General features: G+C 43.3%; 1 protein-coding gene across 4 annotated transcripts; it reads left to right on the forward strand.

Annotated features, from left to right (window-relative positions):
• Nucleotides 1-1028: 1028 nt before the first annotated feature.
• ADGRG4 (adhesion G protein-coupled receptor G4) lies at nt 1029-27863 on the forward strand. Of its 4 annotated transcripts, none has more exons than XM_004940676.5 (24): nt 1029-1236; nt 1710-1992; nt 4096-4713; nt 8535-8618; nt 9036-9130; nt 9457-9506; nt 10609-10648; nt 11159-11184; nt 12325-12473; nt 13190-13322; nt 14188-14306; nt 15143-15353; nt 17285-17450; nt 17536-17685; nt 18527-18649; nt 20535-20580; nt 21475-21578; nt 22907-23028; nt 23564-23832; nt 24606-24699; nt 25586-25875; nt 26431-26532; nt 26861-27019; nt 27658-27863. In XM_004940676.5, exons 2-24 carry the CDS (start codon nt 1902-1904, stop codon nt 27783-27785), a joined length of 3369 nt encoding a protein of 1122 aa, XP_004940733.1. In that variant the 5' UTR covers nt 1029-1236; nt 1710-1901; the 3' UTR covers nt 27786-27863. The 4 variants fall into 4 exon arrangements, with proteins under 4 accessions (XP_004940733.1, XP_015133963.1, XP_004940734.1 ...); XM_015278477.4 differs by having other exon boundaries at nt 11162-11184; XM_004940677.5 differs by having other exon boundaries at nt 1888-1992.

Below are 27863 nucleotides of genomic sequence, written 5' to 3' on the forward strand. Positions count from 1 at the left end.
GAGGGACGTGGTGATGGGCATGGTGGGGTGGGTTGGCTCTGATGATCTTGGAAGTCTTTTCCAGCTTGCCATTCTGTGATTCTATGATCCTCTAAGCAACCTCAGCTGGTGCACAATGGGATGTTCTGGAAAGCAGCCTTTCAGGTGAAGATTATTCAAGAAGATCTCGGGAGAACAGCAGCTCATGTGGCCTGAAGGTTTAAAAGCAACTGTAAGCAGCTGCTGAAGGCATAAAAATATGAATGTCTTTGTTTTCTTGATAATAAACATGGTTGGTTGAACACATCCCTAAGAGTCAGCCACCCACATTCCTCACCCACAGAATCAGAGGTTCCCAGCTCCCAGGCTGGGATGTAATTGCAGTAAGCAGAGGTTTGGAAGAACTGGAAAGTCACCATAGCAACCTTCTGGCAAAATCTTCACACATCCAAAGTGAAGTAAAACTCCTTTTTAGCCGAACAGCCCCAAAGAGTCTGAACATGTTTGGTACTTGTGACTGTTTTCTGCTTGTTTGTGTCACTGTACTCCTTAATCTGGTTGTTCTTCTGCTTTGAGTCCTAAGTGTCCCCTTCTAAAGCATCCCAGGTCACTTCTGACCTGAGGTGGTCCTGGTGCCTGTCCCTGCTTGGTCCCGGCTCAATCTCCCTCAGCAGCAAGCAGTATATCACATTTTTTGAACTGAGCCATCCCTGATTAATGCAGTTGCAATAGGAAAAAGGGAACAGATTTTCCTTACATCACAGCATTACCCACTACAGATAGGGGCCAGACATCTGCTGTGGGAAAATAAAAGCTAATGCTCTTCACTGCAGCTGCTTTGGAATGAGGAACAAGGGCAGCCCTTCAGCTACTTCTTTCCGATTTGTGTTTTATAGTGCTACATGTTCTGGACTTTGCTCTGGACAAAACTTAACACAGCCCGTGACGTACGGCAGACTGGAGCATAATGATTTGTTTCTTAAGTGTTATTGCAAAAGTCAACAAATCATTACTGGAGTAATAAAGGAGAATGTTGGGAAGGAAGATCTGTTGTCACAGCAGGTTTTCCAGTACGTGAGAAATGCTGTTTCGGAATAGAAATCTCTCGCTTTCCATTGCCTGACCCACAGAAAACATCTCAACCTCCCACCTGGTTTTCTCTTCATTTTCCTGCTCATCTGGGTTTTGGCATCTGGCAGAAGAAGCTGTGCGGAGCCCTTGGCAAAACCTTCCTGGATTTCAGTGCCACGCGGGGAGGTGAGTTTTGGAGCAGCATCTTTTAAACTCTGTGATGCCTTTTAGGAGAAAGTATGAAGCACCAGAGATGTGTAGGAACTTCAGTTTGGTTACCGTTGCTGGGAGCGCAGCGATTTGTATTATTGTAAATGTTGCAGTGACAGCAGTAAGTGGGAAGCTGGGTGCAATTTCCTAACTTTAATGTTGTCAAGTGCACTCTCAAAAGGAAAATCAGAAAGTTGTTATTAACACTGGCTTGGTTTGTTTGGGTTGCTTTTTTTAAAATCATTTTCTGATGTTATTTTACAAGTCTGGACACAAAGGAACAATCTCCATCTTGCCAGTGGTCAGACATAGTGTAACCCATAGCAGGAAGCCCCAGGCAAGGGCTGTGCTTGGTGCTAAGCCAGGTGACCCCAGTGGCCGGTCTGATTTTGGATGGTGCTGTGCGGAGCCAGGAGTTGGACTCAATGATCCTTGTGGGTCTTTTTCAGCTCGTCTCTTTCAGAAACCAAAAGGTCTGCACAGAGCACTGCTCGGGTGACTCAGTTCGCTCACAGCCGGTGTGACCTTCTGGACTCGTGTGCTGCAAGTGCCATCTCAGCAGCCTGCAGAAAGCACCCTGAATGCCTCAGCCAAGCATGTGAGTGAGAGCCGACATCTCTGTTTCAGAACATGCCTGAAGAATGAAGAGGTCCATGTGTGCACCTGGAGAGCCCCCCATAGGCAAGGCTCTCTGCATCTTGGTGGTTGCTGCAGGACTGTTCCTCCTTGCAGGTAATTCCCATAAGGCTCACCACTGCACAAGCAGAATGCATCCCACAGCCCAGCGGTGCTGTCCTGGTGCACACACAGTGTGCATACATAAGATACCTTTTTCTTAGGTTTTTTTGTTTTTTTTTTTTTCTTTTTTTTCTTTTTTGTTGTATTTCCCCAGCTGCTGAGTCAACCACAGTCATCTTTGCTTCAGGAGCACACTCAGTGCCCTTTCACCCCACCACAGATAAAATAAGTAATCAGCTCCATATTGGATTTTGTATTTCTTTCTTTGACTTTTCCTCAAGAGTAATATGGGGCATAGAGATAATTCATGGCTCTGAAATGTTGTGCTGGGGTCACTCCCAGCACACTGTGCAAGGAACAGATGACTGCTTTCCAAGTAAAACCTCCATAATACAAAGGCTAGATTGATGTTTATGACTTGCCAAACGTTGCCACTTTCTGCTTTGGGTAGAGGCTCCTACTGTGTCTGCTATCAGACAGTGGCAGGGCTGATCCCTGAAAGGCTGACTCGTCAGTTGGGGGGCAATGGTCCTCTGGTCAGTGTTGGTGCCAGCTCTGCCATCTCACATCACAGAGCAATTCCCTTCTCTTGGGCAAACCCATTGGATCTGTTTTTTCAACCTCTGGGGCCCTGCAGTCACTGGAAAGTACAGCTGAAGATTGTTGTTGTGTTTTCTTGTGCCCACTCAGTGCTTCAACTATGATTGAGGAGCTGCCCCCACCTCTCTGCACCCCCAGAAGCACTGCCATGGGTCTCCTCCTATGGTCCCAGCACTGGTGATGTGCTTTGTGAGTTCATGTGCCAGGGTTTTCTCACAGTAAGGCAGGGGCTGGTGTGCTGGCAAAGGGCAGCTGCATTCCCAGCTCATGTATGCTGGTGTCACAAACTGCTGTTCTGAATCCTACAGAATTCCACTCTAAGTGAAAACAAAGGGGGCCGAGTGGCATTGCAGTGGTGGAAGTGAGACCAGGATGTGGTGTGTACTCCATCTGAATGCTGATGTACTCAGTGGAGCTGATTTTAGAAGACAAACATGAAAGACAGTAGTGTTACTCTGTGTAAGGAGAAATATCCTCCCTATACTCTGAGGGCACAGGGGTACACCAGGACAGCAATACACGGCTTCTAACCACCTACAGATGATCAGACTGTGTGTGGGTCATTTCCCACTTGCCTCCCATGTGAAACATGTGAAGCAGATGGGGGGACGAGTGAGCTACTTTGGCAGCCTAGGATGTACCTAACCTTTATGAAAAGTACAAACAGTCACTGGGATTTACTGACCAGATTAGACTTGAGGGATTTACAATACCTGGTTTGTATGGCAGGCAGGCAGGCAGGTTTGGGAATGACTTAAGTTCATTTGAGGAAAATGCTGTAAAAACAACCCCTAGATGAGGTTATAAAAGGCTCCATGTAATGGCAGTTCTTACCTACAGGAAGTACATCTTACAGTAGTGAAGCATATGTACACATGTAAGCACAGAGACAAGTTAAGGACACAGATTTCCTGCACAGGAATGGTCTGAGTTACAAACGGAGTCTGATCAAATCTCCCCACCTTGATGGTGCACACAGACCCCCTACAGCAGGACATGGGGTGGGGATGGAGCTGGTGGAAAGGAAAAAGCTGCCAAACAAACTCTCCAAAGCCTGAAAAAGGACAGCCCTTACTACTTGTATTATTAGCAGAAACCCTGACCTAAAGATCAGGGGTCGGATTTGCCACTGAGAGCCAAACCTACAAAGAGCTCTTTTCCTAGAGCTGAACTGAAACCTTTGCACTGAACACCCATACAGATCTTGGACTAGGTGGACTCTGGACCTGAATTCTGCACTGGTTCCTATTCAGCATGTCTCGAGGACTTCAACATTTCCTTTGCAGAATTAAACTCATCTTCTCTTTGCTGGTAGTGTAGGTGGCCTCAGAATTCAATTTCAAAGGCAGCAGAAAGCAGAAATAGAATAAACTTTAAATATTTTTATTGTCTTCCAGGGAAGTCGCTGGATGAGGTCATATTGCAGCTCTTTTTTTCTTTGAGATAAACACTTCTTTTTTCCTTCTTTACTTGATAGATATAAATTTTTCTTTACAGAAACACGTTCTCTGCAGGGAGAAATACTGGACTTACTGGGAAGGAATGATAAGTACGTGTCTCTGGTCAACCACAGCATCCCTCAGCTATGTCAGTTCACGGTGTGCATCGATCTGAACCGAACGGCCAACATTAGCTCTTGGGCAGCGTTTTCCTATGACACCAACAACAGCTCCACTGAAATAAATGACTTAGAGCTTGGACTGTCTGGAGAAAACAAGCAGTTAAGAGTGTATCTTTTTGGCACTAGCCGAAACATTGACATTGATTTAGCCCTTTTCACATGGTATAGCGTGTGCTGCTTGTGGGACACCAGGAAGCAACTGCTGGAAGTCTACTGTAACGGTAATCTGGTGTATAGGGAAACCATAAACAGCACTGAGTGCCTGAAGCCCAGCGGAAGCCTGGTGCTGGGTCATCTGCATAAAAAAAAGGATGGCTTTATCGTACGAGTGAGCAACAGCTTCATTGGCAGCTTATACTACTTCCAAGTGTGGGACCGTGTGCTGCGCCGGGAGGAGCTGCTCGGCTGCTCCATGGGCAATGTTGTCAGCTGGAGGGAAGAGTACTGGGACTTCAGCAGCATCCCTCCTGTCGCTGGCCATCGCCTCCGCTGTGGTGAGTCTCTCATGGTATTTTCTCTCCTTTGGGCTTGTGCATTGCTGGGGATCATGCACACAGAGTGGGGAACCCTCCACATCTCAGGACAAGCAGGGTTGCCTGATGTCCTCAGAGTGAGACCAGCCATTAGTGAGATGATGTAATCACTTCTCCGCAAGACTCCTGTCGGGGCTGCATCCTGCATGGGTGTTGCTTCACTGAAAGGCTCTCATAGTGTTTGGTGTTATCAGTCCTAGTGTCTGCGTGGACTACACAGTATTTAGATAAACAGCATTGAAACAGAGGTCTGAGATTGACTAATTGAGTTAATGGCATGCCATGATTGACTAACTGACTTAATGGCATGCCATGATATTTAGGAGCTCCGCAATAGCACTGTATGCATCTTTCCTTGTCTTCTGTGAGATGATGGTTTCACAGGGAGGGCAGACGCACAGTCAGAAGGAATTGCTCAGTGTTGGTGCCCAGTTTGAGAACCCAAGGAGCTTCTCATCCAGCAGCGCTTCCCAGTCAGGTGCAGCACATGTGGACCACCCCTCGGCTCCTCATGCACTTCTGCTTCTCCTGCTCCAAGTACATCAAACTGAGAGCAAAGGAAATTTGAAGGGCAACAGGAAACAAACCACTGCTTCTGAGACCTTTGCACAGAGGGATTTCTCCCACCTCTCTCCTTACACACCCCTTTGTTCTGCAGCAAAGAGGCACGAATAACAGCCGTAAATCACAACCTTCCCATCTGCCTCTTGGCTCCTCACCCCATTGCCTTTATCCTAGCAGCTCTGTTTCTGCACTGCCTCTTCTCTAAGCTATGTCCTCATGCGTGTTGCTGATGAGGGGCAGCATATCTCACAAGGGATGAGCTAAGCTACGAGGCACTGCAGTAGTCCTGCCTTGGTGCCATGAACTACTGCATAGAGATCTCCCATCTGGACAAGGGCTGCTGGAATCTGAATTTTTCCCAAGAGCAATTGCTGAGATGACCATTGTGATGTCCCGTGTACATACAATTTAATCATGTATGAGTATCTGGCCTGTGTCAGATCTTAGCAAGACCTTTGCTTCTACTATAAATCTAGCACTTACTTTAATTAACTGCAGTTCATGAGCTGGCTGTTGCACAGGGATAAACTGGCGATAAACTGGATAGCAGTAACAGGGAGTGGTACAGACAGCAGTGAGTGACTGTTGAATCATTAAGAATGGAAAGTCCCCTGAGGTCATCTAGTCCAATTGTCCACCTACCACCAATATTGCCCACTAAACTACATCCCTAAGTGCCATGTCCCTAAGTGTGAGAAGACACACTCCATGATTCTGTCCTGTCTGTCAGATGGGCAGCAGTTCCTATTTGTTGTCCACATGGGGCCATATGCGTTCAGTCTATGTCAGAACATCTGAAATGTGCACAAAAAATAGCTGTGCCAAAGTGTTGCCATGCAGTGAGATGTCAACATGAAGAGTTGGTGCTACTGACACAACTCAAACCATTACTGATGCCCTATGACAATTGGTAGCTGCAAGGTTTGCATCTCGTGTTTATGTACTCGGGCACTGCTTCAGTCTGCAGGGTTTGGTTCAGCTCAGCAGTACGCAGTGTATGCAGTTGTGTTGGGAAGTTGTGTGGCCTGCTTGGTTTTGGAAATCCCACATTAATGTTGGGGCTCGTTTAGGCAAAGCGAGTGGAACTGCTCATATGAATGCAGAAGGAAGCAGCCTTACAGTGGTTTGCTGAATGGTGTGAGTGCTTTAATTATCCCAGCCATTGCACTGCCTTGCTTTCTAGAGGAGTAAGGTTATTGTTTGGCCTTTGCTTTTTTGTTCTTGAGCTCTCAACGACCATCCTTTGCTTTCCCAGCTCAGCTGGGCCTTCACTAAAGGCAATGAAGTAAAATCGTGTGTTCTCATCCTCTGACTCAGCCTTCACCTCCTCCTCCCCCCGCCTCACCCACACGCTGATTTCTAATTCTCTTCTTGATTTTAAATAACCCGGGCCAGAGATGAATATTCAATGTATGAAAATGACTGCTGGTAACATAAAGGTACTTGTATTACAGTTTGCTTAGCAGTTGATCTAATTTTTGCTGCTTCTTCTAATGGAAATCAAGCACGTTTGCAGAATGCCAAATAAACCATCTATTAAATTCTCAATCTGAGACCCAGGACTTTAAAAATGTTATGGTGCAGTATTTTTCTAGCTTGAGATCTCCTCCTATTGTCACTCCTTAACCCCCATTTTGTGAAGGGAATTACATGCACGTTAATTAACACAAACAAGGTTGCAGAATGCAGGTTGATGGTCCCACACTTGCCTGCTGGCAATGGTCCCTGACATGGGAGAATAAACAGGTTTTTTTCTTCAGGCGATAATGAGAAAGAGAGAAAGAAAGAAATTGGAACCTGTGAAGTTGTAATTATGCTTCTCTTGCCAGGAGATGGAAACTGCACTCCCGATCGGAATGGGTTTGGATTTTGTTTGGCCATTTCTGTATGCTATTGCCTAGCAGATTTTTCTGATTCATCCTGGCTGACACTGGGTGATATCATACATCACCCCTGAGGCGATGGGTTTTGAAACATTGCATTGTAATAACAAGAAGGGAATGGAGCCTGTAATCACGGCTGCCTGCAGACTCCTATCTGCAGAGTACCTGTAGCACTGCAGGACCAGGAGGACAGGCTGAGCCCCAGGCTAACAAATGGCTTGACTTATGGCTTGGCTAATCACAGTCTAATATCATGTCTATATTCCTATTAGGAAAGAAAAAGTAATTTGTTCCAATGGCAAGGCATGTCTGCACAGCAGTGGCCCTTCTGTATTCTCATTACACTTTCTTTCTAATGGGGATTCTTACAAAAGCTTGTAGCAAAACACACATTTTCTTCCACAGTTTCTGACAGCTCAAAGCCAGGGACTAATTATGTCTAGTGTCATAGCAGGGCCCAGAGAGCCTGTGCCTGCAGGATCACATCACAGGAAGGCACACAGTCTCCCACCAGCAGCTTATGCTGTCATGAGGGATGCTGCAGGACCAGGGTCTGCACAGCCCCAGGGGGGGTATTCTGAGGGCAGTGCTCTGGGGGTGAGGGGGGGTTGGTGTCGTGTTAAGCTTATTTCTTGTAATCAGAGCTAGAATGTCAAGTCTGATAGTCACGTGAGTGAAGAAAAAGCACAGATCATCAGCATGGCAAGATATCTGTATGTCTACAGCAAAATGTTGTGATCGTGCTTTTCTTTCATCACCAAAGCTGTAATGTTACACAGTGATTCGGTTCACTGCCATTGCCTGTAGTGCATGTGAGCAAGCACTGCCGTTCTGTCCCTGTCTGCCTGAGGAGGTGGCAGATTGTATGTGAAATGCAAAAGCCCTACCTGGTTTGACAAGGTGATTCACTGCAAGGAAAATTAGCTGAGAACAAATTCCCAGAGTGTTTTACTTTGCAGATGACAGGCGGGATGGATGGCGTTTATAATGGGAACCCTTCTGCCAGGTTATCTTAGATCAGTCAATGAACATTGCTGTTTGTTTCCCATTCGTCACTGCAGGCTATCCTGTGCTTGACAAGTGGCTTTTCCTGAAGGGTGGCACAGATTGTGCAAACAAGAAGGGAGCAGAGAGAGAATTGCTCTTCAACATAAGCAACAGAGAAACAAAACAAACAAACAAACACACGCAGGAGTGTTTTCCCTTCACACTGCAGAGGTCTGTTCTGAGCGGAGCAGCAATAGCTCTTTGCGGCAGTGACCTCTGCTGGGGGACTGTTTGTCTTCTATGAACGATGAGCAGTGCTGATTCTGAGACCTTTCATTTGTTTTTCAGCAGGTTCAATTGAGGCATCATCGACAGCGGCGCCCACGTTGCCGCCCTTGTCTCCAAGCAGCACTACCAATGTCCCCACTGCACGTAAGTGCCTTTCTGAAGGAGGCTGTTTTAAATGCTGACTTGGTTATCAGTGGCACCCACTGACACCGTGCACACAACAGTTTAAGACATGGTCACATGTCTGTGCTTAGCAAGGCGGTGTTTGTCAGTAGATCATCCTATCTCTTCTTATGCATTCTTAGCACACGGGAAAAGCAAAGCTGGTGCACCACTGTCCTTTGCTTGTTAAACTGAGATAACTCGGCCGTGACTTTGGGCCCTTAGATGTGCAGTGCAGTAATCTGGATTTAGACACGTGGAAGGTGGGATTTCCCTTAGAGCCTGCCTGACTACGGGAATGGGAAACACAGCCACGGCTGAGGGGAGGGATGAGGACAGAGTGCAGGTACCCATCTGTGCCAATGACAGGGTGCATCTCCCTTTGTTCTCCTACTGCAGTCAGCTTCTATAGCATTGACATGAACTTTTCACTCTTCTACACAACTGAGAGAGCTCCTGATTACTACGATGCAAGGAAGCTAACAGAAAGCTGGGTGAGTGCCACTCTTTTCTCCTTCTCATTTATTTCTAGAAGGTATCAGATGATGAAGACAGCTGGTACAGAATGCAAACTTAGGGGGCAACACAGAAATAAGTCTCTATGTAACAGTATTACAGCGTTTCATAACCATGTTATCCAACGCATTTTTAAAGGGATAAAATTAAATTCAGAAAGAAGGGAAAGTGTTGACATCTTACAAATATTTTTAGCCCTTTTCATTGGGATTTAGAATTTCGGTGACAATTTTAAACTTGCAAGCAGTTCTAGAATGAGCATCGATAAATGAAGTTAACAGAAATGTTACTGTTTTCTTTCCAGTTCAGTGCCATATTTGTAGAAGAACTAGTTGTGACAGACTTTAAAATCAGGTAGGCTGTAAACTGGTGTCACCTTGATGCTATGTCCTTTGGGAGAAATTGCAGTCAGATTCCAAATACCCATTTCACTGATGACCAGTCCCACGACAACAGTGTATACCGGTCCCCTAATCCATATAACTGATCATTTGGTGCACCCAAGTTTTGCTTACTGGGCTCAGTTCACCTGTAAGTATCCTGCCTAATGCAAAGAAAATATCTGCTGACAAATGGAGGAAGCACCTTTGGCCGTATTAATTGAAACCTGTGCTGCAGACCTCTGTGGGCTGCCTAGATCATATAAGCAGGCATACACTGGTTCTTAACCTACCTAATGAAAGGGCATTGCAGTTCCAAGACCCTGCTCAGAAACAATGGTGTTAGAATCACAGAATGACAGAATCAAAGGACGACTTGTGTGGGAAGGAACCTTAAAGATCACCCAGTTCCAACCCCCTGCCATGGGTAGAGGCACTTATTTTGCCCAAGACTCCTATTTTGTTCCTTTGAAACCAATCCAGCTGTATTTATATGCAAACTGTGAGCAGCTCAGAGGGATATTTAAGCAAGTGCTGAATTCACAGAAGTGTCACTTGCACAGACTTTGCGTTTTATCATTTTATGCCTATTTTGTTTTCCTGCTTTCTTCTCTGACGTCTGCAATTACTGCCCGCTTTACAAACAACAGCAATTCAGTACCACGTGGCACTATTTACACGAGGTGAATCTGGTTCTGAAAGCTCTAAGAGGAGAAATACAAAATGAAATAGCTAAAGATGGAGCTACCTGTGAATCTTTGCTGCCCAATAGAAATGAAATTGTTTAAATATCTCCAAGAAATTAACAGAGAGAATGTGTTTAAAATGTGAGGAAAAGTAAAACACTTCAAGAATAGGAAACAAGATCTTAAACCAGATCCCTCCAGAGCTTCCTGTCTTAATGCATTCCTGCCACAGCACTTATTGATTTATGCAGATATACCTAAGCTGAATTCCAGACAACTTCTCTGCTGCAAGGTCTGGCTTGTGGTCATGAGATCTTTTTGGGCAGTAGCAGAATGGGACGAATAATATCTGTATGCTTAATATAAAATTATTATTCTATTCCTCTGCAGGGTTAACTCTCCACAAAGCAGTGTGTACAAGAGGACCCGTGTATGTAACTTGCTTTTTTTTCTGATTTAAAAAACATACCTTTTCTTGCCTTTGCACTGAGGATATTGTAGTTACATGGCCTAAATGCTAATCCTTAGAAAGCATTAAATATAATATACTCCACGTAAGTAACTGGGCTGGAGAGTCACTGTGTTGGAATAGACATTGGAATGTCCTTTGTAAGATGAAGGCAGGACATGCCCAGCACTCCTTGCAATCAGTCTGCTTTGGAAGAGCCTTTGCGTGAGCACAGTGACTGAGCAATGCGAGACATGGATCTACTCTGCTCTCCACATGAGTCAGTGTCCATGCACTGTGAGCTTCTGTTTTGTCTCCATATATCCCAGAAGCACTCTGAAACAAAGGTTACTCTAGATATTCAGGTCCAGATAACATTTAAGCCATTAGGATCTATTTTAATTAACACCTGGGTTTTCTACTGTTCCAATCACCCTTGCACCAGCTGATTCTAACCAGCTTTTACCTTTTTGTGTCCTATGCAAACTGAAGAAGGCAGCAAAGCAGATGTCACAAAGGTAAGACTCGTGGTTATAAACTGGACTTTCCTAGTCCTACTGATTTAATAAGAAAACCCTGCTTCCTGCTATGAGCCTGCTCATAAGTACTCCATCTCAGACATTATAGTTTCAGGGTAAGCGGGGAACCTTTAGTTCCATAAACCAGAAAACACATGTAGAATCAGAATGACAGTAATGCTCAACTGAGAGAAATGTATCTGGGCATCCAAGGTTTTCCTCTTATGCCCCATATCCTGGGGGTCTTGACATACTTCCATGGCAAGCTGGGAGGTTTGTGCTGTGCTGTTGTCTGTGAGTAATGCCCCTCACCAAATCCAGAACAGCGAGTGGCAGACTGCATTGCTGGACTGTGCCCAAGAAGTCTGCCAGGATGAATCCTGCTCCTCTTCAGCAGGAAATCCTAATTGCCTTCTGACTTCTGGCCAGGAGTGCAGAGGGAGCTGAGTTCCCATCAGCTTCAAAGGGTTGTAAATGGTTACCCCAAGGGCCATGCTGAGTGGGAAACAACTGTGTAGAAACAGGAGCGAGTTGGAAACACTTGAAAGATCCCAACCCTTTGTTCTTTCTGCCGTGTCTGAAGCCACTCAAAAGAAAGGCATGGTCTTTCCAAACCTCCTTAAGTCAGCAAACATAGTTGTTTTGAAGAGAACACACTGGAATCCAGTGGAGAGCAGTTGGTTAAATCTGTGCTTTACAGGGAGCCTTGGTGTCTGCTGCCTCTGTTTGGACACAGAGTACTGAAGGACCTCATTGTTTTATGACTAGCTCACTCTGGACTTTAAAACACAGTTGAAGAATGCTTACTTTCACAGAGATTTTCCTTTGCTAAGATAACATGATTAGAAAACCTTTGGAGGCAATTCCATGAAACTATAAATAGGTTCTTGTACCTGCATTCCCAGTGATTTGTACTTTGTAATGCATTTCAAGTGATAAGGTGCTCATGTAGATAAAAAGTGGTATTTGGTGACATTTGCTGTAGGGTTGCACTTATGGTGAATAAAATGCATACACAAATCATTCAATTCAATATAATTTTCCGTGTTACTCTCTATTTTTGCAACCAGTAACATTATGAGGTATAACAATGAAATGTCATTAATATCATAGCATTGATTATGTACGTTGTCTCTGCAGCTATGTTTGTAAGGCCATTATGAAGGTCACATCACATGAAACACAAGAAGTGCTGAGTCTCAAGATAAAGCAGCTGCTGAATGACACTTACCAAGTTGGACCGCTGTCATTAGATGTGGAACCCAAAGATGTGGTTGTCAGGCCAATAGGTGATACTTCATTAAAACCTCATTCTGACTGCAGGTTTTTAATCAAACTGAAACTCTGTGGAGAGGTTAGGACTAGAAAACATCCCTACAAGTATCCCTGCAAGATCCCATCTGATGCACAAGCTATAGAACGCAATGCAAAGACACCTTTGCAATGAAACCAAACCCACTGTAGACATTCTCTTATTGCTGGTGCCCATTGGATTGAGTCTCAATTTGCAAGTAATCTTTTTGGTTTGGTAACAATCTTTATCAGTCCTTAAAATACAGAAGTAAGCCAGAGATAAGAGATAACAGACTGTACCTGAAATTCAAAAACACATCTTGTATCAAAGACTTAAAAGGTCAAGTACAAAACTTCAAGCTTGGAAGAAAAGACATTGATGGGATAATGAGGGGCAGTGTGAAAGCAGCTTCAGATAGATGAGAGAAGCCTGCAGGATGTATTGCTGTTAAATTATGATTTGTGTGAAGCTAACACTTTACCTGAGAACTGACCTTGTCAAACAAAAGATTTCAGAACAGGCAAAATACTTCGGGAAAATGCTTTCTTATGGCCAGTAAGCTTGTCAAATACTCCCATACAGCTCACAAAAGATGTAAAAACAACAGCTCCGTGCCAGCAAGGGAAGTCGAGGGCTGAACAGCTGCGTTGGGGAAGTTTGCTTTCTGACTATTACATCTTTTTAAAGATCTTTTATGTCTTTTGTCCTCAGTACTACTGGATTGCCCGGAAAGTATTTCACAGACCAAATACAAGGGCAGCTATTCCTGGCCTCAAACAAGTCCAGCTGCCACAGTGGAGGTCAGCTGCGGGAAAAACCCTCTGCAGTCTGCTTGGAGGAAGTGGTGAGTGACCAGAACACCTCATTTTGGTTCTTGAATGGCAAACATGAGGGAGTGCAAGTCTTTGTGTAATGGAATCCAAATGGATGTCTGCAGTGGCACACTGTAATTCCCATCACCTGCAGCAAGTGCAAGCCAGCCTAGCAAGAAGCTGACTGTCTGCTTGAGCTGGGAGGGGAAGCAGATGCACTGTAGCATTTGTGCCATCCACTCGTGGCACTGTGCCCACCACTGGCAGAATATCACTCCTTCCAGGTGCATTTCAAATCACTCAGGCTTTTGGACTCTGTTCCCACTGTGCTAAATGAGTGCTAAGTCAAGTCTGACTTGCAATCAATTTTCAAAATTGGGCTAATTGGTGAAGTATTGGAACAGGCTGCCCGGGGAGGTGGTGGAGTCACTATCCCTGGAGGCGTTCAAGAAAAGGATAGATGACACACTGAGTGATGTGGTAGAGTGGTCTTGAATTGAACAGGCATTGAATCATAGAATTATAGAATCATTAAGTTTGGAAAAGGCCTCTAGGACCATCTAGTCCAACCATCCTCCTACCACCAATATTGCCCACTACTGCATGTCCCTCTGTACTGCATCCACCCTGTCCCTAAGCACCTCCAGAACAGTGATCTCACCACTCCCTGGGCATCCTGTGCCAGTGTATCACCACTCCTTCTCATAAGAAATGCTTCCTAATACCCAACCTGATAACCTACTATCCTAGTATCAACCTCAGTTGATGGTTAGACTAAATGACCTTACTGGTCTTTTCAACAATTCTATTATTTTAGTTACTTAAATTGAAAATATGGGGAACATCAATTAATGTATTTTTTTCATGCAACTTAAAACACACTGTTTCATTTTTCAGTGCAATTAATATCGACCTTGAGCAAAGTTTCTGGGGCAAACCAAATATGACTGAATGTAAATTACTAGAAGAACTTCCAAGTAATATCCTGGATCTTCATAATGTCATCATAACAGAGGGTAAGCCACCAGATTCTTCCATGATACAGTGAATGGAAGTAATACTGGTTATACTTAAGTAATGTGTATGTTGGACAGCAGAAAAACTGAAGCTGTAGCACTGTATTATGTGCATCCTACTTCAAATTCTCTTGCTACTGCTCAAAAGAACTGTCTCAAATCCAACACTTAGATGCAGAACTAAGTAAGTAACCAGAGAATAATGTGACAGATTTTGCCTGCCTGTGCTCTATCACCAAGTAAAAGGAGTTCATGTTCTGTAGATCTCATTGAAATATATCTGCAGTTACATACAGTCTCTCTGACTCACAAATAGTAAAGCTCTGTTACTATTATAAATTATAGCAGAACGATGAGATGATGAATGGCAAATACCAAATTTGCAAACTACATCATTCATAATTTGCTTTTCTGCTATGCCAATTAAGCAGCATTTGGACAGAGGGAGAGGCTTGTTTAATTTTGAACTCACAAATGATCAAAGTTAAACAGTATTTACAGATAATCTTTATAAGCCAAAAGCAGGTGATTATATTCTTATGAAAACCACATTGTTTTCCTCCTTTAAAATACAACCTGAAATACCCAGGTTTTGCTTTGAAGTTTTAGCCAGATTTCTTGGCGTGTTGAGGGCTTATTGACTTCTTCTGGGGCCATAACTTCGTAATAGATCAGAAGCATTATGCCCACATAGAAAGAGAGGAGAGACACAGTCTAATCCCTTGCTTTAATGTACGTCCTTGTAGCTACGTATCTAGATGTGAAGCCATGCTTTACGTAAATCATCTGTACTTCACATAAATCATCTGGACTCCCTTTTTTTTAACTTTCCCCAGAGAATGCACAAGATGTTGTACAGCATATTTTATATCTCTTGCCGGATGCAACACTGGATATGGAAGAACTAGAAGTTATTGGAAATAAAATTTCTGATATTGTGAAGTTTCTAGATTTAAGTATGACACTTGCAGAGGCTATATTGACTATACTGGACTATATTTTGCTTCAAGAAATGGAGGATCAGAACATTAGAAAAATTACCAATAGGTAAGTAACATGGTTGCACAGAAGGGGATTTCCCCTTAGGTTCCAGCTGGGGCACAGAGTGCAGCAACCCAGCTGTTTGTACTGGAGAACTCTGCACTCATTGCCTTTCCAAACTTGTGAGTCCGAGAGGATCAGCAGCCAAAAATAGATTAAGAAATCTGCTGGAGAGAAAGCTTTGGGCAGCATCACAGTCCTTTTGGCTGTGCTATCCCTCTTCAAGGTCTATTGTGCTGCAGTGTGTGGAGTGGGGGCTGTGATGGCTGCTCACTGCCTTTGCCCTCACAAATACACTTTTTTTTTTTTCAAGTGCAATACCCATTACTTACAATAATCCTACTGTGCAATGTAAGCTTTTAGGGACAAGAATGACATTCCAAAGCTAATATATACCCTGGATTCCTGATCCATAATGGAGATGGAGTTGGTATGTAAAGTTTGTAAGGAAAATATTTTTACAGGAGAACATTAGGCATATGAATGAGTACTCTGATGACACCTGGCATGTGCTAAGCATGATAGCCCAACAAGAGCTATGACTTTGCTTCCATAAGGTCTTAGTAGCAATTCTGGACCTTGGATACTTTGATGATTTAACTCCAGACTTTGAAGCTCTGGGGCCAAAAGGATCCCAAAGGGGTCCTGCTGCATCTGGGACTGACAGTGTGAAGGTAACTCCATAAGCACCAGACCAAGACATAGGAAGGTTTTCTTTCAGTTTGTCAAAGCCAGCTGTCTTACACATTTCCAGTAGACTATTATCCTTACTTGTTTACTGTTGAATAGCTTTACGGGCTGCCAAACAAGAAGTCTAACTCTTTTAATACCCACTTGCATTGAACAACCCTAATTTGCTGCTTCCTAAGGATTCCAGCTTCTTCTCTCTACTTAGAAACAAAACTCCACTGGGAGAAGAGGCCAGGATACTGGCCTGTGAAATCTCCATGCTAATAGACAGTCAGAACTTCACTGCATAAGCCTTACCTCTGAAGTAACCGGACTACAGAGCTCCAGAAATCCCTTGCAGATGGAATTATTCTGGCTCTGATATTTTACCGGAGGGCATAATTAAATAATTGCAAATAATCAGATTAGTCTGCTTTACAAGTTACTGCCTTTACTACTACTTTACTACTACTTTAATACTACTCCAATGTAGTATTTGTCTGGGTGTTAATTTTGCCTGATGTCATCCCAGAACTACCTCATGTTTCCCCTCAAATGCTCCAGGGCTGATTTATTCCAATCCATTTAACTCTGTCTGGCAGTGGGCTGACTCTCAGCCACAGAAAGGTATCATCCACCTGCCAGGATTTCAGCTAACCAAAACATGCTAAGACTTGAAGGTCTTTTCCAGCCTGGGATCAAGGATCTGGGGGTGTTGGTCGATGCTTGGCTGAACATGAGCCAGCTGTGAGCCCAGGTGACCAAGAAGTCCAGTGATATCCTGGCTTCTATAAGCAATAGCGTGACCAGCAGGAGCGGGAGGTGGTCGTCCCTCTGTACTCAGCTCTGGTGAGGCTGCACCTCAATGCTGTGCTCAGTGCTGGGCCCCTCACTACAACAAAGACACTGAAGCACTGGAGCATATCCAGCTGCCCACAGAGGTGGTGGGGTCACCATCCCTGGAAGTGTTCCAGAACTGTGGAGATGTGGCACCGAGGGTCACGGTTATGGTGGTGGATTGGGGTTGGAGCCTAATGATTCTATGATCCTGGAACTCTACGCTAACCCAATTGCTTGTAGCCATCTGACCCTGTACCCAACAAAACACCGTCTATCCCAAACGTAGTCCATTCTGCTCCAGAGGATGCTCTTTGTGATCATAACCAGAGCACAGGCGTTTAGCTGGTTAGCTTCTGACTGCATATTGTGAAGCCAGGAGAACATCTCAAGAGATGTGTCTTTTTTTCCTGCTGTTGCTGTCCATAAAGGATCCTGAAGACAACAGAGGAGATAGGCTATAAGCTGGCTCACACAGAAAGAAACACGTCAGTCATAACCACGTCCTTTGCCTTGCTGGTGATGCGTCCGGATCCCAGTGTATTTGAAGGAGTGGCCTTCGGTGTCACCTCATATGACCAAGGAAGGGATATCAAGGTGAGAAATCCAGGCCATTCCTGCTGCTGGTGTGTGTGTGTGTACTGGGGAAGGCAGCTCTGAGCACGTCATTTCTTTCCTACAGATCAGTGTTCAAGAAAACCCATTTGAAAATGCCTTGGCCTCAGTGCGTTTGCCAAAATCACTGAAGACATTCTTAGGGGATAACCAAGCTGACCCAGAGACGTATTCAAAGATCCAGTTTAATTTTTTTGGCACGACTTCTCTCTTTGTGGTAACTATCATTCCTAACAAATGTGAACATGGTAGCACTCGCTTCACTTGTCCTTAATGCGCATGAAACCAAAATCCCAGCAGTGCGGTACATTTAGCATCAGGCTGACGGGGCACTCAGACGTGTGCAGGGAAAATGCATCCAAGCAGCAAAACCTTTCCAGCAGTGATAATGCTCCAAGAGGTGTCTGGAGACTGCAGACATTTTCTTGCTTTTCTGTAGCTGATCTCAATCCACTGCTTTTGTTCTGTAGTTAAGGAACGTGCCCCATCGTCCTCTGACAGTAAGCTGTTGCTTAAACAACATCAAATTAGCACATGTCAAATGCCATGAAAATAATGTCAAGATTTCTTTCTCCATTAAAACAGCAGCAGCACCAATACGCAGCATTTAGAACTGTTCTGGTATTTGCTGTGTTTTCTTCACTCTGGGACACGAGTGTAGCTTAAAAAGAGACATTTCCTTTGGTACAGTGGAGCATGCAGTGTGCTGAGCAATGCGTTCCATGCAGAAGAAACATCCACAAGTGTGTCTGCAGTCTAATGAGCTAAATGATACACAACTGGATGTTTTGATATACGGAAATGGTTATGCAGATTTCTCAATCCAGCTGATGCAGCTGAAGCTGTTCTGCTCCTGCTGATGTGGAGACTGTCCCTGAATTGGCTGCTAACTGCATGTTCTGATTAAGTAACAAGCAGTTAAATTACATCAGGCATCCCGTGGCGTTTAGCTGATTGCAGCTTCCAAGAAAGACAATTTGAAATAGCAGTGAGGGGCAGGATTGCTGGTAACTCGAATGACTTGGAATTGTTTGTGTGTGTGCATTTTCCCACTGCAGGATGACAGCTTACAGAAGGAGAGGCTGAACACTTACGTTGTGAGTGCCAGCGTTGAAAATTCACTGATTCAGAACCTTAACGAACCTGTGAATGTAACTCTTCAGCACATCAACAAAAATACGGTAGGATATGTGTTGAAATAAGGACGATTTCACTTACACTTCAGATAAACTGACAAGGGGACAGATAAGTATGGAACATTTTGATGACTGAGCTCTCCAACATCTATCACCCAAAGAACTGACAGTGGTTGGGTCCATTCCTGCAGGTTAGCAAAGCTCATGTCTCCACTGTAAACCCATGCTTACAAGCAAGGGGCATTTTCCTCACTTCCTTGCTTTGATCTGGTCAGTTTCTTTCAAGAAATAATTTATTTGCTTAAAAAAAATGGCAGCTTGGCTTTAACTGCAGTGATCTGTAGTTGCTTCTAATTCTGCAAATCGCTTAGTCACCAAGAGGGTAAATCTCAAGAAATGCAAAAACATTGCATAGATATTTTCAAAATCACTTTGGTTTGTGTTCTTTCATAGAATCATAGAATGGCCTGGGTTGAAAAGGACCTCAAAGATCATCTAGTTTCAACCCTCCTTCTATGTGCAGGGTTGCCAACCACCAGACCAGGCTGCCCAGAGCCACATCCAGCCTGGCCTTGAATGCCTCCAGGAATGGGTCATCCACAACCTCCTTGGGCAACCTGTTCAGTGCGTCACCACCTCCTTTCAAAATGATGTTTCAAAGCTGAAATCAATCTTACAGTGTCTGCTTAGTGGGCATGGCTCCGACCTGCTGACTGGGTTAATCCATTACCTCTTTGTGTTGCAAATATTTATGGCCCATTCTCCACACAAACACATTGCAAAACAAGGGCAGAACCGAAATATTCAATAAGCTGAATTTGATGAAAGTTCCAGTTAACGACAGCTTGACAATGCTGCTTTTATGGCAATATGGACTTCACATACAGTTCTAGCAAATAACATATAACCAGAAATTTCATCCACATATCCTCTCTCTTCTGTCATTTTTACTCCATGAGGCCATCTGGCACCTCTCGGATTTTTTCCTTGACCTTTAAAAAATATCCTAATTAAATACTTAATGATTTATCATCCTAACCTACAGCTTTGGCTCTCTGCCTAATTATATTTGACAGTCTGCAGATCACAAGTCTTTAACAGCTTATCTGTTAGGGTGCTTCCTGTAAACTCTGTGCCTTATCAAACTTTATTAATAATAAAGGAAAATGAATCTGTGCCTTGGGAAAGTTTACTGCAGCATTATGAGTAATAAACTTGAGTGTCCCCAAGAGCAAACATTGCATTAAATACCAATTTCGGCTGCTTGCAGCACACACACAAGCTCTATTTTCTCTTAGGTTTCTTCTCTGCCTTGTTTCAGAGTGAGAGCAGAAACACTGAAATTCTGAAATAAAGCATTTCTTATTGTGAGATTTGCTAATTTTTTTGTTGGTGTCATGCGAAATCTAGGTTTTTATGGTAGGTCTTATCCAGAGCTTGAGCGTTTCACCAGTAATTCGGTATGATACCTCAGATATCACAAGAAGCCAATGAGATGATACATAGGGATCAATCTGAGCTGGTCAACTTGTCAGCTTTTCTGCCCAACCAGACAATGAAAGATGCAGAAATTGGGAAAACTGAGAAAACCACTGACTCCCAGGATTTCTCTTGGTAATGGGGAAGGCAGCATGGGGGACCCTCTGCTGGCTGTGGTGCCATGGATGAGTGCAATGCTATCCCAGATGGTTTCCTGTGACCAGCAGTCCCACTGCTGCTGAACTGAGGCATCTTCAGGAACCTACAGACTCCCGGGGCCACCAACATGCCAATAAGCACAGAGACCAAGCTCCCCTCATTCCTCATTCCAGAATGGGGGGAGTTAAATCAAAGTGCCATAGCTGTAAATCCCAGTTATAAGCAGGATGCAAGCCAATGCACAGATGTACTGAATAAATGTCACAGCCTCTTTTTCTTTCTCTGCTTTTAGGGTAATGCAGCAGTGCACTGTGTCTTTTGGGACTTTCTGAAGAACGGTAAGTGTGATGTACAGAGCTGCTGTGCTCACTCTGTCACCAGAGCCATTGGCTCCTGTTTGAAATTTGGAGTCCACCTCCTTGCATCTGGCCCCTTCTGTTTTGCTGCTTTCCACTGGCACTGATCTCTCAGTAACTGGCGTTATTTCTAGGGATACGTGTCTGGCAATGTGCAATGGTGCATCCACGTGGATAAGAGGAGTTAGTCAAAGAAAAATAGCAGAAACACAACGGAACATCAGATGACTTCTCAAAGCCGCCCCAGGGAAGTCAGTGGGGACTTTGCTGTGGTCAGGCTTTGAATACGGCTCAGAGAGTAAATGGACGCAGAAAGATAACCATGAGTTGAGTTAATTCAGCCCACATGAGAGAGATTGCCTCCTTAACATTAATGTTGGATTTTCTTTATTTATTTGCTTGTTTGTCTATTAATTTATCTTTAAATTTGAAGTTTAGCTTCCGAATACGCCATACATGCCGCATAAATAGGGCCATAAATATAACCTCACCAGGGAAGATCTGGCTTGTTCAGTGCTACATGCTGCCTAAACAGTTCCTCTGCCCTGTAAATATTTCTTTCCTTCTGTATTTCCACACCCTGCAGTACAACCTAGTCAAGCTGACACTTCCTTACCTTCTTGCTTTCTCTGTGTGCTGGAACATAAATGACTTTAAATATTTCTTCCTTCCACCAAAGGCTTTCATCCAAGTTTTGAGGTTCTTAGGCAACTGTGTAAGATGTGTTCCTGTGTGAAATATCATTTGTATGCTGCTAAATGACCCTGCAATCTGTACTAACTTGAGCTCATATTCACACATTCTGCATGCTGCAGAGCTATAAATGACTGAGCATGACTAACTCTGCTTAAAAATCTCTTTTTCTATATTACACAGATGGACTGGGTGGTTGGAATACAACAGGGTGTGAAACGGAATATACAGATATGAATTACACAATCTGTTTTTGTAACCATCTTACCCATTTTGGAGTCTTGCTGGTAAGTACTCCATGAATCACCTCCAAAAGAGTCCCATGGCACCAGATAAAGTCATCACTGGTTTTGGGGAGAGATGGGAGATACACATCCATCCCAGCTGTTAGATATCTGCCATTTTGCCAAAAACAACAGCAACAAACAAAGCAGTTACAATAATTACCGTGGCATAAAGTCCTCTAAATGTTCCTTGCCTCAAGACAAATTCATTTTATGGATATAGTTTGAACCTCTTTGCAAAGTGACTTAATCATTATTCATGCACTATTTCCTGCATTTGAAATACCGTGTTTAATTTATTACCTGCCAGTTGGCAACTAATAATAATATGATAGTTTTGCCCACACTCCAACAGGAAGTTTAATATAAATATGGGAGCTACCATTAACTATCACCTCCTGGTGGAAAAGGCAAACAGTGTCTTAATACTGCCTCTAAAAGTCAAATGTAAAAAAATGAGAGTGCAGAGATGACTGCCTGAGGACGGGTGGCAACAAATGCAAAGAGATGGGCAAGAACTGAACTCAGAACTGCCTGTTGCCTGTAGAACTCAACCAGTGAGGGACAAGGCTGTTCCTCCCCGCCAGGTCTTCCCCAGTCTCCCCTAGGGGTCAGCATTGCCCCGCTCAAGGAGAGGCACCAAAGCCCTCTCCGGTAGCAAGAATAGGACTTCTGCAGGAAGGAAGGAAGGTCTTACAGGTTTTAGACAACTTGCTGAAGTTTCTGTTCAAGCAATTGGAATTCTATCTCGTTTTAAGATCTCTTCCACGCTTCCACTTAGATACAAGAATAGATAAAAGTAATTGACATCGCTAAGTCCATTGTGCGCCAGAGGTGTAGGTGACTAGTTTGACGTTCAGTGTTTCACCAAATAACAGAGAAAACTTGGCAGGAAACAACCAAAATCCCATTAGCCTCACTCCTGGCAGCAGCTGGGAGAAGCAGGGCCCAGCCTCTCTAATGGTGTTTGCAAGGGGATGCTCTTTGGATGCGCACTCCAAGACGTTTAGCAAATCTGTGCAGTTCCCAGCATGGCAACAGCTGCTGAAACATTAAAACTGGAGTTTCTCCTACAAAGCAAGTTGAATAATCTTGGTGTGATACTGGAATCCTTGATGAATTTCCATAGTCCAGCACTGCCAGGTTCACAACGAAGTGCTGGATATCTGAAATGCTGAATGCCTGAGCCGGCCGCGCGAGTCTGATTATTCCGCAGGGCTATATAATAAGAAACACGTAAAAATAGAATCTGTTTTTCTTACCAATGTGAAAATTTGGAAAGCAATTTTCTTCATCTGGCAAACAACTGTGACTCTTTACCTTGTATCTAGGACTTGTCCCGGGCAGAGATAGATGCCACAAATGATCGTGTATTAACTCTGATAAGCTACGCAGGATGTGGTGCTTCTTCCCTTTTTTTGGCTATAACACTGGTGACATACCTAGCCCTTGAGTAAGTCTGATCCTTTTTCTTGTATCACTTTTTAATGCTTTTGCAACAATAATGTTTCAGAAACTAGCAGAACGTTTGGTAATATTTGTTGATGTGATTCACAAGGGGCAGGAGTGAGATCTGAAGGAGTAAATACTGCTTTACTTTGACCTGTGACTGTGGTGAAATCAGGAATCAAAACCTTACACTTTGAGACATGCACTGAATTGTTCAGCAACTTCTGATTTCCTGATTTTTTTTCCATTTCACAAATGGGTATTTCATGGATACGGGTAAGACTTCATGCCAAGAATAAGGAATGTTCCCTCTATATCGACTGCACGTTGGATGTTACGGACAGTGAAATAGAGATCCTTATGTTCCTGTTCTTTTGCTGTTGGTCGCTCTGGTGTGTTTGTGCTGTTGGATGGGTTTAGTTTCACGCTGGATGTATCAGTAGCTCCTGGCACAATGGGGCTCCAGGCTTAGGCAACTGTAAAATGGACCCAGCACAATCTGTGCAATGACATCCTTGTTACTTTCCACTCCTATTTAGGAAGCTGCGGAGAGACAATCCTGCAAAAATCCTGCTGAACCTTTGCGCTGCATTGCTGATGTTGAATGTGATCTTCTTGGTCAACCCCTGGCTGTCCTCCTACAACCTGCCTGCTGTTTGCATCGCTGTGGCTGCGCTCCTGCACTATTTCCTGCTGGCAGCTTTCACCTGGATGTGCATGGAGTCTGTCCACCTCTACTTGGCTCTTGTCAAAGTTTTCAATGTTTACATCCCAAAGTACATCCTAAAATGCTGCATTGCTGGGTGGGGTAAGTAAGCAAAATTCCTTTTGACTTCTGTGCTTCTTACCTTCTCTAAGATGGAGCTAGCAGCAACGTGGTGCACACAGGCAAAAAGAAGCTCATGTGATGGCTCAGTTGTTAGAGAAGGTATTATCAGAGGCGGTGACCTAGAGAACAGTTTGGAGTGCATTGTTTTTGTAGCCATTAGAGGCTGTTTTAAAGCCTTTTCTGAATGTTTTTGAATAGAGTGCAGTGTGTAATCATCTCTATCCTTAGATTTAATATTGCATATAATTGCTCTCAAGGGCAGCCATACGTAATGGCACTGCTGGAAGCAGTTGTTCTGAACAGAAAAGCCAGAACTGAAAGAAATATGGCAAATAGGAAATGAATGGAAGGGAAGACTGATCAAACACTGGCTGGAAAATGTCTGTCTCTGTTAGATCTTAATGCAAAATGCTGCAGTCTGCTTCTCTTTTGACACGCTGCTTTTTGTAATAATCAGTTGGCTTTATTTTACCAGATTGGATCCCTTCTGGAGATGTTTGAACATTCACAAACATTTTGCAAACACAGATATTTTATGCCTACTCATTTGTAATTTACATAAATAAGGAGATTAATCCTGCTATGCCACACATTTAATTACACACATTTCAGAAGGAGCTTTGGGAGTACAATTTGATCCCAAGAAGTATGTCTGCAGTAATTAGTCATCAGAAATTATCTGACATCTTCCCATATTCTTCATTTTATCATTTTTATTGAAATATCTCTTTTTCTCTTGCTTTCCACATTAGGAATACCAGCGATTGTGACCATTATTGTGCTCATTATAAATAAAGACTTCTATGGTAATGGATCGCAAAGTGAGAACAGTCCATTCAGCAATTTGTAAGTACAATATTCCAAGCTTTTTGATGGTCTTCAGAGTATCTTAAAGATAGAAGAAATAACCAGAAGGCAACAACAGCTCTCTTGCTTTTGTCCTTCCTTCCCTATCTCATCTCTCTCCTTTCAGTGATTCTGGTTCAGTGGATCCTTCTGGGCCATAAGACAACTGCATGGAGTAACTCTCACTTAGCAGACTGGACCTGAGGATGGGCAGGGATTCTTCCAGCTTAGTATCCAACATTCTTTGCCACTGTGTGTGTCAGCTCTGCTTTTCCTCTTTGGATAATCTCTCTTCTTTTACACAACAGCAACTCAGTTTGATATGACACCAGTATATGCTCCCTGCACATTCTCTCTTCTCCAGTGGGAAAACACTGCTTTCTTTCATCCTTTTCAAAAGGATTTCATAGCAAGGAATGCATCACTCCATTTTTGTTGGTTGTTTTTTTTTTTTACCCTGCTTTCTATTGAGCACAGTCTGATCACATGTTGATGAAAATTACCTTAAATATTTGAATATCAGAGGGACAACACACTCATGACACCTCTGAGGGAAAACTGTTCATCAAACTCCTAATTAAGTCATATTTAAATTGATTTTCCTAAGGTAGTGTATCATTGTCTGAGTATGTTGTTAATTTGTGAAACAATTATCAGATTTATCAGAATTTGACTGAAGACTCCAAGATATTGCATTTCTGTAACATCCATGGGAAAGACAAAAAAAACAGAGATTCTGTGAGTGCCAGTACTGGGGGAAAGCAATGGGTGTTAGGGAATGCCATTGCTAGGTATCAAAGAACCACATGGGAGGATTATTTTGGAAACAAGGCTTCATTTGCTTAATTGTCCACAGAACTGTTCATCATGTTTCCCTTTCTTGCAGTTGCTGGATTCAAGATAATGTAGTGTTTTACGTCTCTGTTGTGGCCTACATCTTCTTGGTGTTTCTGACAAACACAGCCATGTTCATCACTGTTCTCCTCCAAATCCACTCTGTGAAATCAAGGACACAAATGAGATCCAGATTCTGGAAACGTTTCTTTCTCCAGGACCTCAAAAGTGCTTTCAGCTTAATGTTCCTCTTGGGCTTAACTTGGAGCTTTGCTTTTTTTGCCTGGGGAGCAGTGAGGATATTTTTCTTGTATCTCTTCAGCATCTTTAACACTTTGCAAGGTAATTTCTGAATGAAGTACAGCTATAAATGCGACAGTTTAGGACTGTGGAATAGAAATACATTTGTAGTATCATATAATTATAGCATGGGGGAAGTGGAGAGGTCATACGGGTTTTGAGTTACACTGTTTTGCTATTTTATTAGGAAAGCTCAACTGAAGTGAAACGAAAAGTGTTGTTTAGACAGCGTAGCAATGATAGGTATTACCGTTAGGTACATGAAGGCACACATTTGAAATGTGGGTCCCAATAAGCACATATTTTCAGGAGCTGGCACAGTCCTTCCTGTCTGGGCATAAAATTGCTTGGTGAGAATCTTCAGTGATTGTCAGATTACTCTTAAACCAAATCTGCAGGAAGCTCTTCCTGATACCCTTTCATATGCACCGATGACTTTCATTGCAATTCTGGACCAATGTGATACTGGTTTAGGGTCCACTTCTCTGACCATCCATAACTTGCTGGTGACACAGTGGCATATAAATACCTCAGAAAAGGGAGAGCAGGCTGGAGAATCAAGTCCCAAACCTGTGATTTACCTTCTTGCTTCTTTAGGGTTCTTTATTTTTGTGTTTCACTGCCTAATGAAGGAAGATGTAATGAAGCTGTGCAGGATACACTTTTGCTGTGGGAGATTTCAAAGGAATAATTATTCTGGTAAGCATTAAGTGGTTTTCATTTGCTTGACTCATGTCACAATTATTCTACAGCAAGGAGCATGGGATTCTCTTCAACAGTTTCCTATTTCTGTGTTGCATTGGATACTCTTCCATGAACTGCTTATATGATAGGATCACGATGTGTCAGTATGCAGTTAAAAATGTAGATTTCTGAAAGAGATTTCTGCTTAGACACTAATTCTGTACGAGGAAGGTACAAGAAGATGGCCCTGAACTTTCTCCTCTCTGGCAGTTTGAGATGTAACACACCAGGAAGAATTTCCCATACTGAATTTATTCCTGTGCTTTCTAATCTCTGTTTTCAGGCTGGAATGGGTCAGGTACGACTCCTACATCTACACCAAGACCTTTAAGCCACAGATTCCCTTCCCCGGCTTTGTGGAATCCAAATTCAAATGGAACAAGCTCAACTTTCAGTTCAGATACCCTCCCTGGGACTTCTCCAGATAGAAATTTTAGGATTGGTAAGAAAACAGACTAAGATGCAATAGGTTTCATGCGGTGACTGTCAAATCCCAACCAGTGGAAATAAATGGGAACACTTTGACTGCTTTGTCTACACCAGACTTCAGTTTGAGGTCAATGGCTGTGTTACGGATGCCTTTTTCCATATGGAAGGAAAGTCAGAAAGCCCTTAAGATCCTGGTATGGCTTTTCTCCAAAAGGAGAGGGACTGTCAGCTTAACTTCCAGTTAAGGCACCTAAGAGATGCTCTACTCTATGCCAGCTGGCTGTTGTTCCCACAACACCAGTTTCCAGTTATGGGTTACTGTAGTCTATTCTGTCTCATGCATTCCCAAAAGAGCAAAGACACTGGGGATTACAGGACTTGCTGTGAGCCTATGTAGTCCAGAAAGATCCCAGCAGAAGATTTTGCATTCCAAGATGGAGAAATTGTTGAAGGGTCAAATTCTGAAAGTGAGGTTCCTTTATGGGAATTCTGCCCTAAGTGCCAAACATTCCCAGCTGGTTTTAGATTTCTGTTAGCTTCCCAAAGTTAAAGCATAGGCGTGTTTGTACAGTTGTGCACAGTCAGGTTTCTTTCTAAATAAGTGAAACCAAATAATCATCACTGAAAAATTTCCCCCATTATTTTCTCTAGCTGAAGTTCATTACAACCCAAGTGCTATAACTCCAGAAGATGATGAAGTCAGACGTCCTTATTCACAAAGAATATCACCCATGGATGCAGAGCTGCGCTATCCACAGAAAGCAAGATTTTTTCATTGATGTTGAATTTGTTTTCTTCTGATTATCTGATGGTGGTTGTCTTTTGTGGCACATAGAAATAAACACTGATTTAAATAA

This window comes from Gallus gallus, chromosome 4 (genome assembly GCF_016699485.2).
Source record: "Gallus gallus isolate bGalGal1 chromosome 4, bGalGal1.mat.broiler.GRCg7b, whole genome shotgun sequence".
In the NCBI taxonomy this organism is placed as follows: domain Eukaryota; kingdom Metazoa; phylum Chordata; class Aves; order Galliformes; family Phasianidae; genus Gallus; species Gallus gallus.

Bases quoted from the DNA above. Each gene is read 5' to 3' on its own strand.
- ADGRG4 (XM_004940676.5), top strand. From the start codon at position 1,902: ATGAAGAGGTCCATGTGTGCACCTGGAGAGCCCCCCATAGGCAAGGCT. The intron at 8,619-9,035 runs GTAAGTGCCTTT...CTCCTACTGCAG, and splicing joins TACCAATGTCCCCACTGCAC to TCAGCTTCTATAGCATTGAC. The intron at 17,686-18,526 runs GTAACTATCATT...TTCCCACTGCAG, and splicing joins GCACGACTTCTCTCTTTGTG to GATGACAGCTTACAGAAGGA.